Here is a 13,445-nt window from a genome sequence, read left to right as displayed (position 1 = left end):
CTTGTTCCGAGACAGGTGCATGATAATGGTCCATTCTAAATCAAAACAAATTTCACACATCTACTAAATAATATATGCAAAGACAAGATTCAATCAAGAATAGTCTGATGGGTGACAATATTAGCGTATCACTTGTGAATGATGCCCAGCGTAAGGCAAGAAACAATACCTATTTTTTTTGCTACTTTTTGAAATCATAGTCGCACACCTCATGTAGCCTAGCTCATAGGCCTACATGTTTTGATAAGGTTTATATCACAACTAAAGTGATCATATAACTTCTTAAAATTGAGCAGATGAAGCCGCTTTACAAGGGGTATAGAGCCTAACTGGCATACATAAGCAGCACCTGAGTTTCAAGCTTGGGGAAGATACTTTCACCATAGAAATGCACCTTCATAATAAAAGCATTACATGCATAATCGCATTTGAGGTCACTTTTGATAATGGTGTTTTCCCAATAATGGAACATTCGCGCTTATAGCCTAGCATTGCTGCGCTTATAATGTGAAGAAATAGCCTAATAGTTTATCAACATTGCGTAAAAAAGTTTTTTTGATGCTAGTGGTTGTACTAATTTGGGATCTAGTCCATCCCACAACTGCCCCATACTATGTTTGGAATATTTATTTATCGCATAGAATAGGTCAGTTTTTGTACTATGGGGGATAGTAGCTTGACATAGGCTAGTGCTTTTGCTGTTCATTAGGCCTACTTATCTTGTTGGCTGGTGAAAAGTAAATGTGGACAGTTCTTCCAATATCTTCAATATGCACCTCGGAATTGGATAAGGTCGCGCGCAGTTGTGTCTGTCTTTACTTACAGCCTGTGAGAAAGACCCGATCACATGATGGAGAGCCATGTGAGTGAGAGGTGCTTCAGAGAACGTAGCTCTCAGGGAGAAGGGAATTATAATTGTTATATTTAGCCCAAGGGCACAACGGCCACTGGCCGCAAAAGGCATGGATTTTTTTAGGGGGAATATCCTTTCTATTTTATTCAGCTTTGTTCAATTGTATTCTTCATACTTGCCTGCTAAATGAACTAGTGTAGCCCACAGCCATATGGCATAGCCAGATCAGGACCTAACATAAGGACAACTCAGAGTATGCTATTCTGTTCTTCTGAAATAGACTACATTTTCTTCACATCATGTTTCTTTAGACCTGTCTAAAATAAATAATGGGTTTATTGTGAAGGTGTAGGCTATATTACATGGATTAATGTAGATGTTCCAAAGGTCTGCATCAGTGGCTTGTAGGCTATGTGTGGAAGCCAGGAGATGTTAAATGTGTTCATGTTAATTAACGGTCAATTACCGTGAGACCAGCAGTTATTTGCTTGACAATCACCGGCTGACGAAATTTCGTGACCGGCACAGCCCTAAACACTGATATAGATTTTTCCATTCTTAAAAAGCATAATTTTTTTCAATGGGAGCTCACTGCTATTCACTTAGACTGACAGACTATCATTATCATCCTCCTATAATCAGACTTCAGACATAGTGACGTCAGTGTGACGTCTAACTGTTTGCGTTGTGGGCGGAGTAGGAAGTGAGTTACGTGTGACATCTTACCCTCCTCGCTCTCTTCGAAGGCGGGGTTGATAAGGCCAGGCTCGGGCAGGACACCCCGGGTGGGGGTGCGGGTCATCGTAGGGGTGTGTTTGGCATCAGCACCTGACTCCCCCTCGCCCCTGTTCCCCTTAAGCTCTTTCCAGGGGGGTCTCTTCCTCCTCGCTGCTTCCTCCTTCAGCCTTCTGAAAACAGGACATCTGAGGGAGGAGTGGGAGAAAGGGAAAGAAAAAGAGAGGTAGAGAAAAAGAGAGGTCAACATTCAACAGTCCTTCTTTTAATTAACCCTCATTACATTTGTCCAAAACTGTCAATGAAGGTAACCTAAAATATCCTGAGTGACCAGACTTCCTTTAGATTCTGTGTGACCAGCAAAAAAGAGAGTACAATCGATGTTTATTCATTTGTTTCAGTGAGGAGGACAATTCTAAAACGCTAAATGGGGCTCAAGCTAGAGGTGTGGAAATGAATAGATTGTGTGACTGTTGAGGGAGTCAGAGAGAGAGAGACTATGAGAAGAGGAGAGGAGCTATGCAGATGAGGAGCCTATTTTACTGCATTGCAGGGAGTCTGAGGGGGGGACAGGTCGAGTGTGATTAAGACAGAGAGAGAGCTACTGCTGCTGGTCCCGCTGTCTGAACTTTGCCTCATCTCTGTTTGCACTGGGCGGATGGCTGCAGCATGACCAGCTATCACAATACAACCTTTACCCACTACTGACTGCGTCATTGTTGCTCGCTAACCACTAAGATGATAAGCACCCCACTGGCCACGTGAGGAATGGGAAAACTAATCTACAAATTAAACTCCTCTTGGAGGGTATGATATTTACATTTACATTTACGTCATTTAGCAGACGCTCTTATCCAGAGCGACTTACAGTTAGTGAGTGCATACATTTTCATACTTGAGACTGAACTTCTCCTTTGAGTCCAGGTACTATGTAATTAAAGCTATTTCATTGAAGTTTAAACCTGACTGACTTATGGTCGGGGCGCCGGAAGGGATGGCTGCCGTTTTACGGGCTCCTAACCAACTGTGGTATTTTGTGTGTTTTTCCCCACTGTTCATAACTTATTTTGGATATACTGCTTCTCCGAGACCAGGCCCAAATCCCCGTCATTCGCGTGAAGAAAATACGGAAATACAGGGGGCGGAGATCGGGGTGCCTTGTGAGAATTTGTCGGGAGTGGGTAACCCGCCTCTACCATCCATTCTTTTGGCCAACGTGCAATCACTGGAAAATAAACAGGATGATCTCCGCTCGAGACTATCCTACCAAAGGGACATTAAAAACTGTAATATCTTATGTTTCACAGAGTCGGGCTGAACGACGTCACAGATAATATACATTTGGCTGGGTTTTCCGTGCATCGGCAGGACAGAACAGCTACGTCTGGTAAGACGAGGGGTGGTGGTGGTTGTCTATTTGTCAATAACAGCTGGTGCACAATGTCTAATATTAAAGATGTCTTGAGGTATTGCTCGCCTGAGGTAGAGTACCTCATGATAAACTGCAGACCACACTATCTACCAAGAGAGTTTTCATCAAAATTTTTGTAGCCGTCTATTTACCACCACAAACCGATGCTGGTACTAAGAACGCACTCAACGAGCTGTATACGGCCATAAGCAAACAAGAAAATGCTCATCCAGAAGCGGCGCTGCTAGTGGCCGGGAACTTTAATGCAGGCAAACTTAAATCAGTTTAACCTAATTTCTACCAGCATATCACGTGCAACCAGAGGAAAAAAAACTCTAGACCACCTTTACTCCACAAATAGAGATGCATACAAAGCTCTCCCTCGCCCTCCATGTGGCAAATCTGACCATAATTCTATCCCCCTGATTCCTGCTTACAAGCAAAAGTGGTCAGATGACGCAGATGCTACGCTACAGGACTGTTTTGCTAGCACAGACTGGAATATGTTCCGGGATTCATCTAACGGCATTGAGGATTATACCACCTCAGTTACCGGCTTCATCAATAAGTGCATCGATGACGTCTTCCCCACAGTGACCGTACGCACATATCCCAACCAGAAGTCATGGATTACAGGCAACATCCACACCGAGCTAAAGGCTAGAGCTGCCACTTTCAAGGAGCGGGACACTAATCCGGACACTTATAAGAAATCCTGCTATGCCCTCAGACGAACCATCAAACAGGCAAAGCGTCCATACAGGACTAAGACTGATACAGGACTAAGACTGAATCCTACTATACCGGCTCTGGCGCTCGTCAGATGTGGCAGGGCTTGCAAACTATTAAGGACTACAAAGGGAAACCCAGCCGCGAGCTGCCCAGTGACGCGAGCCTACCAGACAAGCTAAATACCCCCATTGTTTTTACACTGCTACTACTCGCTGTTTATTATCTATGCATAGTCACTTTACCCCTACCTACCTGTACAAATTACCTCGGCTAACCTGTACCCTCGCACATTGACTCGTTACCGGTAACCCCTCTATATAGCCTCGGTATTGTTATTGTGTAACTTTTTATTTTATTTTTTTAACTCAATTGAACTGCATTGTTGGTTAAGGGATTTAGCTCAATTGGTAGAGCATGGCGCTTGTAATGCCAGGGTAGTGGGTTCGATCCCCGGGACCACCCATACGTAAAAATGTATGCACACATGACTGTAAGTCGCTTTGGATAAAAGCGTCTGCTAAATGGCATATTATTATTATTATTTTAAGTAAGCATTTCCTGTTGTATTCAGTGCATGTGACAAATACATTTTGATTTGATTTGATTTTGACCTTTGACAGGCCTGTGTACCCATTAACTCCAAATGAATTGCGTAGGAAAATACATTTCAGACATAGACATAATTGCCACATTTAAACTAGAGTAAAAGACAGTTCCTATTTTGGCTAACTTACTGTTGTTGCAAAGCAGACATTTTAAGCTTAACTCTAAACTAAATAACTTTCCCATCTCCAACTCCCTCTTCCCTGTGCCCCGGACATAACCCCATTTACCTGTTGTGCAGGTGGGGCTGCAGCTCGCAGCGCTGCATCTGCTGCTGGCACTCAGCTTGGTGTGGGCAGAGCACGGTCAGCTTGTCCAGCAGGTTCCTGACCAGCAGGCTGGAGGGCCGGCACTGGTGCAGCTGCAGCCGCTGGCGGTCCACAGGACAGAAGTCCTGCTCCTTCAGGAAGCTGCTGAGGCACTGGAAGCAGTAGGTGTGTCCGCACGGCGTGTCCATGGGCCGCAGCAGGGGCTGCAGACAGATGTGGCACACCAGCTCGTCATCTACCTCATCCTGGTATTCGTACAGGTGGTTCTCCTGGCCCCCCTCGTGCTGCTGGCCACACTCCTTACACATCTTTGCCCATGCCAGGCCAGCACTGCTGATGCTGCTGCTACAGCTGGGGACGTTGGGCTCCGTCATGGCACACTGGCTGGGATACCTATCTAGCAAGTCCAACTTCCTTTGTTCCACTATCCAACTTTCTCTGTGCCTGTTCCTGCACTCACTCTTGATCCCAGAAAGGATCTGCTTAGTTTATTTTATTTCATTAGGGGGCAAACATCCCAGACTGAATCCATTGAAAGGGGTGAGGTTGAAACCCTGATCCACTGTGCGTCCTCTCCTCCTCATGTCTTCATCCTGGATTTCTGTTGAGGGGAGCACAAAGAGGTCTGCCGTTAGAGTTGTTACTTTTTCTACTCGTACTGACCAGCTCAACAGGAAATAACAAATCCACAGAGCGGCAACAATATGGAGGCCAGCTGCAGCTGTTTCCTCTCAGCCAGATTCCTGAGGAACTAAAGGAATTCTCCTTTCGACTACATGTCACTGTGCGCTTCATTAAAGGGGTAAACCTCCATGAAATGAGGTGAGAAAGGGAGAAAAAGGACTAAATGTGAAAACCGTGCTAATGGAAAGGAACAAAGGCATGGCACTGGGAGAGAATGAGAACTCTGAATGAACTGGGCAAAAATGCAATCCACATCACTAATGACCCCCTCGTGCCCAATCAGCAGAGGTCTCCAACCCTCTGTGAGGCTTCTAATCTCTCCATGAATTCCCTCTCTCATTCTTCGCTGAGTCTTTTGGCAACTTACTCTACACATGTGCAAAGAAAAGGAGCTGATTTGTAAGCTCCAATCAACACTCTTGTGAAATGAATCGTAAAACCCACAAACTGCAACAAAAACTAAAAAGCATATATGAATATCTTACAGGAGGCTGGTGGCACCTTAATTGGGGAGGACGGGCTCGTGGTAACGGCTGGAGCGGAATTGTGGAATGGTATCACATAAATCAAACACATGGTTTCACATTGATGCCATTCCATTTGCTCCGTTCCGGCCATTATTATGAGCCGTCCTCCCCTCATCAGCCTCCTGTGCTTACAAAGTACACTGAGTAGGAGTGCCCCTCCAACATCACTTATGCAAATACTGAGATGTGTTTACATGCCACCATTTCTCGTTCCCCTTTGTCACATGGTTAAGATCAGATTCCCTTCATTCACCGATCCCAGCACTCCTCTCTGGCCCCGTTGAGAGGTCAGCAAGGTAAAAGACCAGACGGATTCTTTATCTTCTTCCTCATTAACTTTGTTCCACCTACCTGAGAAGCTGATATCAGCGTTGTTAAGAACCCCGGCCAGTCGGCAGCCACTGCATGCAAACGAGAACCTCAAACCCAATAGCTGTGCTGGCTGCCTGCAGCCTGACTGAAACCAGAGCTCCACATCCCCGGCACACAGTCAGTGGATCTGTGTGTGCTTGCGGTGTGTGTGTGACAAACTGAGGGGGAGTGGTGTGACTAGGCACAGGGGAGCTCGGCGGAGAGGAGGAGTGTTCAGCCTGCCTCCGTCGATTCCTGAAGAGGGGGGAGAGGAGGATTAGAGGAGGGGAGGGGGACTCAGACGGCTGATATCGCACTAGCGCAGGCAAAACACTCAGAGGCCAAACCGAGGGCTGAGCAATTACACCGAGGCTGGTGTACACACACACACACACAGCCTGAGGTCAAACAGGATGGCCTACTCTCTCACCGCCTTTCTTTCTCGTTACTCAAGTGATCCCTCGTCTTGTAATGGATAAGGGGCATGGATCCTGTGGCACAGGGTTCTGCCCCACTTACAGTTTTGGGGAATTCACATGAGCAGGCACCATGGTTCTACAAATATTCAATCTGACCTGAGATTACTTCAGATGAAGGTCAAGGGTGTCCTATATTGGAATTCTCTACAAAACAAAACAAACACTACCTACTTGAGTGGAATGCCTCCTTTTCAGCACATGCATGTTTAGACTTGCCTGACCGAGACAGAGATTAGCCTAAATAAAATTCCTCATGATCTTAGATATGCATATTTGCCATAGCATAAAAGCACATCATCTATAAATGTTTAATAGGAGAGAGCTGGACAGAGAATGTGGCTTAGAGATAGGGAGTGGAAGGATCCATTGAGTTTCATTGAGGAGGCAGCACTTGTGGTTATTAAAGGCAGTATGCCGCTGAGGAGCCAGGCAGGCAGGATGTGATGGATGGCCTGCTCAGCCCCTTAGCCCCTCCACTCCATCTCTCTCTGGATGGTGCAGGCCCTCTCATATACCAAGTAGGGACGGCTGGGAAGCCATGTGTCAACGTCCACTTCCCCCCCACACACACACTACTGCAGTGGTTTACGAGGTTGTGGCTGTTCCTCAAGGATGCACACTGCTCATGGCAGGGGTGAGACTAGCTACCATTAGGGTTGGGGCGGTATCCAGATGTTCATACCGTCGTACAGTTTTTGTACCATACCGGGGTATACGGTATTACCGAATGTGCACACAAGAAGTACTATTATTATTTGTATTTTTTGACGCACAAAACAATTTAGGCAACATGGATCTTGATCCAGGAAGGGATTGAATGTCTCTGCTGTAACCAAGAAGCTTGATCTTGCCACCTAGCTAGCAAATATCAAACCAAATGCATAGCTGGAGCCCTGAGCTGGATATCATTTATTTGACACATCTTAGATAGTTTACTTGTATTTATAAGCAGTGGTGTGGCACCCATTTTGTTTTTACGGTATTGAAAATCATACCGTCGGTATGTCTGTATACCCCGGTATATACGGTATATCGCCCCAAGCCTAGCTACCATACAGAATCCCCTGGTTATTACATTTACATTTTAGTCATTTAGCAGACGCTCTTATCCAGAGCAACTTACAGTTAGTGAATACATGTTTTTTTTGTACTGGCCCCCCGTGGGAATCGAACCCACAACCCTGGCGTTGCAAACGCCATGCTCTATCAACTGAGCTACATCCCTGCCGGCCATTCCCTCCCCTACCCTGGACGACGCTGGGCCAATTGTGTGCCGCCCATGAGTCTCCCAGTCGCGGCCGGCTGCGACAGAGCCTGGATTCGAACCAGGATCTCTAGTGGCACAGTTAGCACTGCGATGCAGTGCCTTAGACCACTGCGCCACTCAGGAGTACATACTACTGCCTTTACACATTCCCTGGTTATTACTACTGCCTTTACACATCCCCTGGTTAATACTAAATCCCCTGGTTAATACTACTGCTTTTACACATCCCCTGATTAATACTACATCCCCTGGTTATTACTACTGCCTTTACACATCCCCTGGTTAATACTACATCCCCTGGTTAATACTACAGCCTTTACACATTTCCTGGTTATTACTACTGCCTTTACATGTCCCTTGGTTATTACTACATTTACATTTTAGTCTACTGCCTTTACATGTCCCCTGGTTATTACTACTGCCTTTACACATCCCCTGGTTCATACTACTGCCTTTACACATCCCCTGGTTATTACTACTGCCTTTACACATCCCCTGGTTCATACTACTGCATTTATATGTCCCCTGGTTATTACTACTGCCTTTACACGTCCCCTGGTTAATACTACTGCCTTTACACGTCCCCTGGTTATTCCTACTGCCTTTACACGTCCCCTGGTTAATACTACTGCCTTTATACGTCCCCTGGTTATTACTACTGCCTTTACATGTCCCCTGGTTAATACTACTGCCTTTATACGTCCCCTGGTTATTACTACTGCCTTTACACGTCCCCTGGTTATTACTACTGCCTTTATACGTCCCCTGGTTATTACTACTGCCTTTACACGTCCCCTGGTTATTACTACTGCCTTTATACGTCCCCTGGTTATTACTACTGCCTTTACATGTCCCCTGGTTAATACTACTGCCTTTATACGTCCCCTGGTTATTACTACTGCCTTTACACGTCCCCTGGTTAATACTACTGCCTTTACACATCCCCTGGTTAATACTACTGCCTTTATACGTCCCCTGGTTATTACTACTGCCTTTACACGTCCCCTGGTTAATACTACTGCCTTTACACATCCCCTGGTTATTACTACTGCTTTACACATCCCCTGGTTATTACTACTGCCTTTATACACATCCCCTGGTTGTACATCATCCTTTCTTTGATTCTTCTTTCACGTAATAACTTTATTAAGTCTGTTCAACTACTCATCTCCTAAAAGGGCATGTTGTCACGTATAACCGATCTAAAGTTCCATTGAGCTTTAATGTTTAATATCATATTAAAAAGACATGAATCATATATTTTAATCAATGGTTTCTAATGCTAGGAGGCAATTGCTAGGAGTAAAATCTTCAGTAGTATTGATGTTTTCATAATTTTTGTTAATTGTTATCTAGGGCTAAACATGCTTTGACAGCAGTGGTATGCAGTGCTATACATTCTCACGTTGGCAATGTGATGTTGCATTGTTAAGTACTGAACTTTTCATGTGAAGTTGAATCCTGTTGAAAGGTATGTTCTGAAGCTGACAAAGTCACCTTGATGGGGGATAATGCCTCAAGAACAATGAATAATCATGTGATATTCAAAGCTTTCTAGGAAAAATGTCTTGGCTCACAATAAAACTCACCTCACCAATGTTTCCATTGTGTCTCCACAACAGCAGAGGCGAGTCACATGTTCCGCCACACCCTCATAAAGTGAACCCAGGTGAAGCCATGAGGCAAACAGAACAACTCCCTTGGCTGAGACGGTATTCAATCATCTAAAAGGGGTGTGTCCTGAAGGATTTGACTCTGATTGACTGAAAGTGAAAATACAAGCAATGCCAAAACAGAAAACCTTACCCCCTAAAATTCACATTACTTCATAATCTACCCACTCCCTTTCTACCAGACAGTTGCATGATTGCCCATTGGTACCACAGTCTCTGCTACAGAGACCCATCCAGGCTAAAGTGCACAGTCACAGGATCTAATCATCCCACTGTTCAGCAGTAGACCACTGTCTGAAGAACACACTCGACACTGGGCTCCAGAAACAAGACATCAACTTCTGACCATGAATATCCATCCATAACTAGAGAATAGGTCACATAAAGATACTTAGGTCTGCTATTCAATACAGAGAGAATGAAAAACAAAAACATTAATTAATCAATGTGGTTCTATCCATTATTCAAAGGAAAGTACCTCTTCCAAATGAAAGCTATATTTTGGGGAAATAAAGGCATAGATACATTTTTCAACCATTTCCATCTTAAAAACTAGGCATAAGTAAAGGCTTTGATTTCTGGTCAAACAGATGGAAAAGAGATCTTAGAAAACATCTACCAGAAAAAGTCTTAAACGATATCAGAAATACATCAAAACACAATAATGCAGACATAAAGAACCCTGCCAACTAATATCAACACCTTCAGATTTAGTTTTGGAGAAATTGTTAACCTTCTGTAAGTTTAAGAAATATTGCCTTGTGCCTTGTAATTCTGTTACCAAAAACCCACATATCTTTAAGATATTTTATAATTTATCTCCCTTATGAGGAGGGAGGATAATGAAAGTTCACAGAAGTAACAAGTAACGGTAGACCTACCAATTAGTTATATTGATTTATTTTAATGATATCAATTTTGTTTATGAATTATTAAGTGATTAAAACTCGTAATTCAGTAACCAAAACGTTAACGGAATTACCAAAATATTTGTAACGGAATTACTGCAATTTAATTGTGGTCCTCTGTAGCTCAGCTGGTAGAGCACGGCGCTTGTAACGCCAAGGTAGTGGGTTCGATCCCCGGGACCACCCATACACGAAAAATGTATGCACGCATGACTGTAAGTCGCTTTGGATAAAAGCGTCTGCTAAATGGCATATTATTATTAATTGGCTACAATAGGAAATCATAGTAGTCACCAACTATAGATATTTAACAAGAGTGTTTGGTAAACGTGGTCGCATAAAAATCAAAGTTTGCATCTGCACAGTTCTTCCACTAAATTAGCTTTTGTACATTTTTTCAGTTTAAATAATTAAACGTAGTCCTTGTGCATAGAGTTGTATGGTGTGTTAAACTTGGTTTTTGTTTGGCATACATTTTAAAGTGAAAAAACTGTCAAAGCATAATTCCATTACTGTGGAATTGCCCATAATCATGTGAAGTTGATAGTTCAATTGATACAAAGAACCTCTTGATTTAGGCTCTTGGGAAAATTACACCAGTTTCCCATGGGGAGGAGCTCACAATTAATGAAAAAAAATTAATTAACCAGTAGCCACTACCACCTCAAGATCAAATAGGACTGTCTGAAATTGCTATGCATATCCTGGTTGTATGAGCAAATCTTCTGTAACCTCTATTTAAATGCCTTAAGTCAAATGATGTGCCATTTCAATATTCTGTATTATTTCAATATTCACTGTAAATGACACAGCCTTGGTATTATATGATAAAGCCTAGTTATATTCTATAATTTTACATAATTCACCAGAAAGTGCCCACTTTTAATGCTGACACAGGCTTTAGCACTATGGTGTTACTGTAGAAAAGAGGCCATCATTGGGGCTGGTCTATTCCTTGGTCAGAAACCATAAATAATTCACTGTCCCCACTGACACTGACAGCTGATGACGAGGTTAACAACCGAGCAAACTTTCCCCTTCCTTCATTTATGCATTGCACACGTGTGGCAAATCCATTACGTGTTAACCCTCCTATACATTTTATGGCATAGGCTATTACTTTGTCTACCCAAGTCACTGGAAAAGAATACCGAACATTACGCACTCTAAAAACAGAAACTTACTGGCCACATTACAATTCTGTCTCCTTCAACAACACAACCAGAGATATGGGCTACCTTTAATTAGTTGGAATGTGTTAGGCTAGGCTATATTCTCATACACTTATGTTATAGGTAGGCTGTATGGAATGTGTGAGAATACATTTGAAAAATGTAAAACAATCATGTTTGATGAGAGAATAGAATTTGCGGGAGCCGAGACCATAAAGATGGCCTAGACCGAAACTCGTCTTCTTACCTGTGTGAAGGGCTTTTATTCCCGGAAGTAATAAAACAAAGACAGTCGTGAAATCGTGCTATGACTAAAGTAGCCTATAGCCTCGAGAAACTCCGATAATAAAGCGAGAAACGATTAATATAATCCTACACGTTACATTTCTGAGTGAATAATACAGCTCATTCTTCACAGGGCGCCGCCTCAGGTGTAATAGGTTGTACAGACCAGAGATGGAAAAGTCAGCGAGACATCCCACTCCCTCATTTTATATGTTTCAATGGCAGTCAATGAACCAAGTAGACCAGACGTAGCTGCTATCGCATTCGTGTCTATGGGAGAGACACCCTCTTAAGTAGACAGGAACTGACAATTGTATTCAATGGTAATCGGACTGAGTGAACTATCTTTATTTATCCACCATCTTTGGTACAGGCAATATTTCTAGTTTCGAACAACAAACAAGTAGGATCTGACGTAGAAAGTGATATTCAAATTAGGCAGGTTACTTTTAAATTGTTTATCTTAGGCCTGCTACGTTAGGTTACTTTCTAATGGATCTTTCTAAGTATCACGTGGATTGCGTGATAAACCATTGCCATAAACCATTCACTGCATACGTATGCTTTTAGCATTAATTATTGAACACCAAATGACATTGTATTTGTCACATGCGCCGACTACAACTGGTGTAGACTTTACCGTGAAATGCTTGCTTACGAGCCCTTCCTAACGATGCAGATGATTAAAGTCAATATATAGCAAAGTTGGGTTGGAAGTGAACTCGTAGAATTCGCCCTTCTCCGTCGGCGCCGGCACCTGGCCTGTATGTGTTATCATCTGCATTTTACAATGGGCAGTCCCTTGTTCAGATTCAGTTTAGACATAGTAGCAGCCTATACTGTAGCCTAGGAATTGATAAAACAGATTTAGGGAAAATGTAGATTTGAATTAGCTAAATAAACACTTTATGTTGAAGACCATTTTTGAAGACCATTTATGCTAAAGGTAATTCAGCAGTTCCTACCCATTGATTCTTGAGGAATATCATTTAGAAATGTCTCATGAGCTTAGTTCAACTGTCGTACCCCATCAGAACCCAAATATAAGCTTATTTTACTCCAATGTTCATAAACAAATTGAATGTAAACAAACGCTTTATAGCCTCAAAACATGGTTATTATCATTTACATCATTTTGATATCATGGAGGGTAAGTCCTTGCATCAATAGCTCTGTCTATGAGTGGTTACATTTTCCCAGCCCCATCCCTCAGCTTTTTACCAAAACAGGGGCAGGGAGAACCCTTTTTTATTGTTTCTACTGCTGAAGACACATTTTCTGCTAGTAGCCTACAATGTAATGACCAATTGAGGATGAATGATAAATTGAGGATCAATTGAGATTCCAAAGTTTTGTGACCATAACAGTTTTATGAGAGCAAATTGTAACTGTGATAATTTCAATTGTAATAACATTCCCAGTTTCTCTCAACTCTCCTTGCATTAGAGCGTGAGAAAAGTGACACACAGTACAGTGTTTGTAAGATATGTTTTCCC

General features: G+C 43.0%; 1 protein-coding gene across 2 annotated transcripts in view; it reads right to left on the bottom strand.

The window, feature by feature from the left end:
- LOC121532033 (ligand of Numb protein X 2-like) overlaps positions 1-12,114 on the bottom strand; it is a 31,773-nt gene extending 19,659 nt beyond the window's left edge. Inside the window, exons 1-4 of one of the 2 annotated variants that reach the window (XM_045227068.1) lie at positions 11,912-12,114; positions 6,166-6,420; positions 4,565-5,204; positions 1,580-1,776 (exon numbers count right to left, since the gene is read on the bottom strand). In XM_045227068.1, coding sequence (XP_045083003.1) covers positions 1,580-1,776; positions 4,565-4,977 — 610 coding nt within the window. In that variant the 5' untranslated portion in view covers positions 4,978-5,204; positions 6,166-6,420; positions 11,912-12,114. The remainder of the gene's footprint in view (positions 1-1,579; positions 1,777-4,564; positions 5,205-6,165; positions 6,421-11,911) is intronic. The other variant, XM_045227069.1, reaches the window with a different exon arrangement.
- Between the last annotated feature and the right edge of the window lie 1,331 nt (positions 12,115-13,445).

This window comes from Coregonus clupeaformis, chromosome 2 (genome assembly GCF_020615455.1).
Source record: "Coregonus clupeaformis isolate EN_2021a chromosome 2, ASM2061545v1, whole genome shotgun sequence".
NCBI lineage: Eukaryota > Metazoa > Chordata > Actinopteri > Salmoniformes > Salmonidae > Coregonus > Coregonus clupeaformis.
Note: the sequence above shows the minus strand (reverse complement) of the source record. Positions and strands in the feature narration are given on the sequence as shown.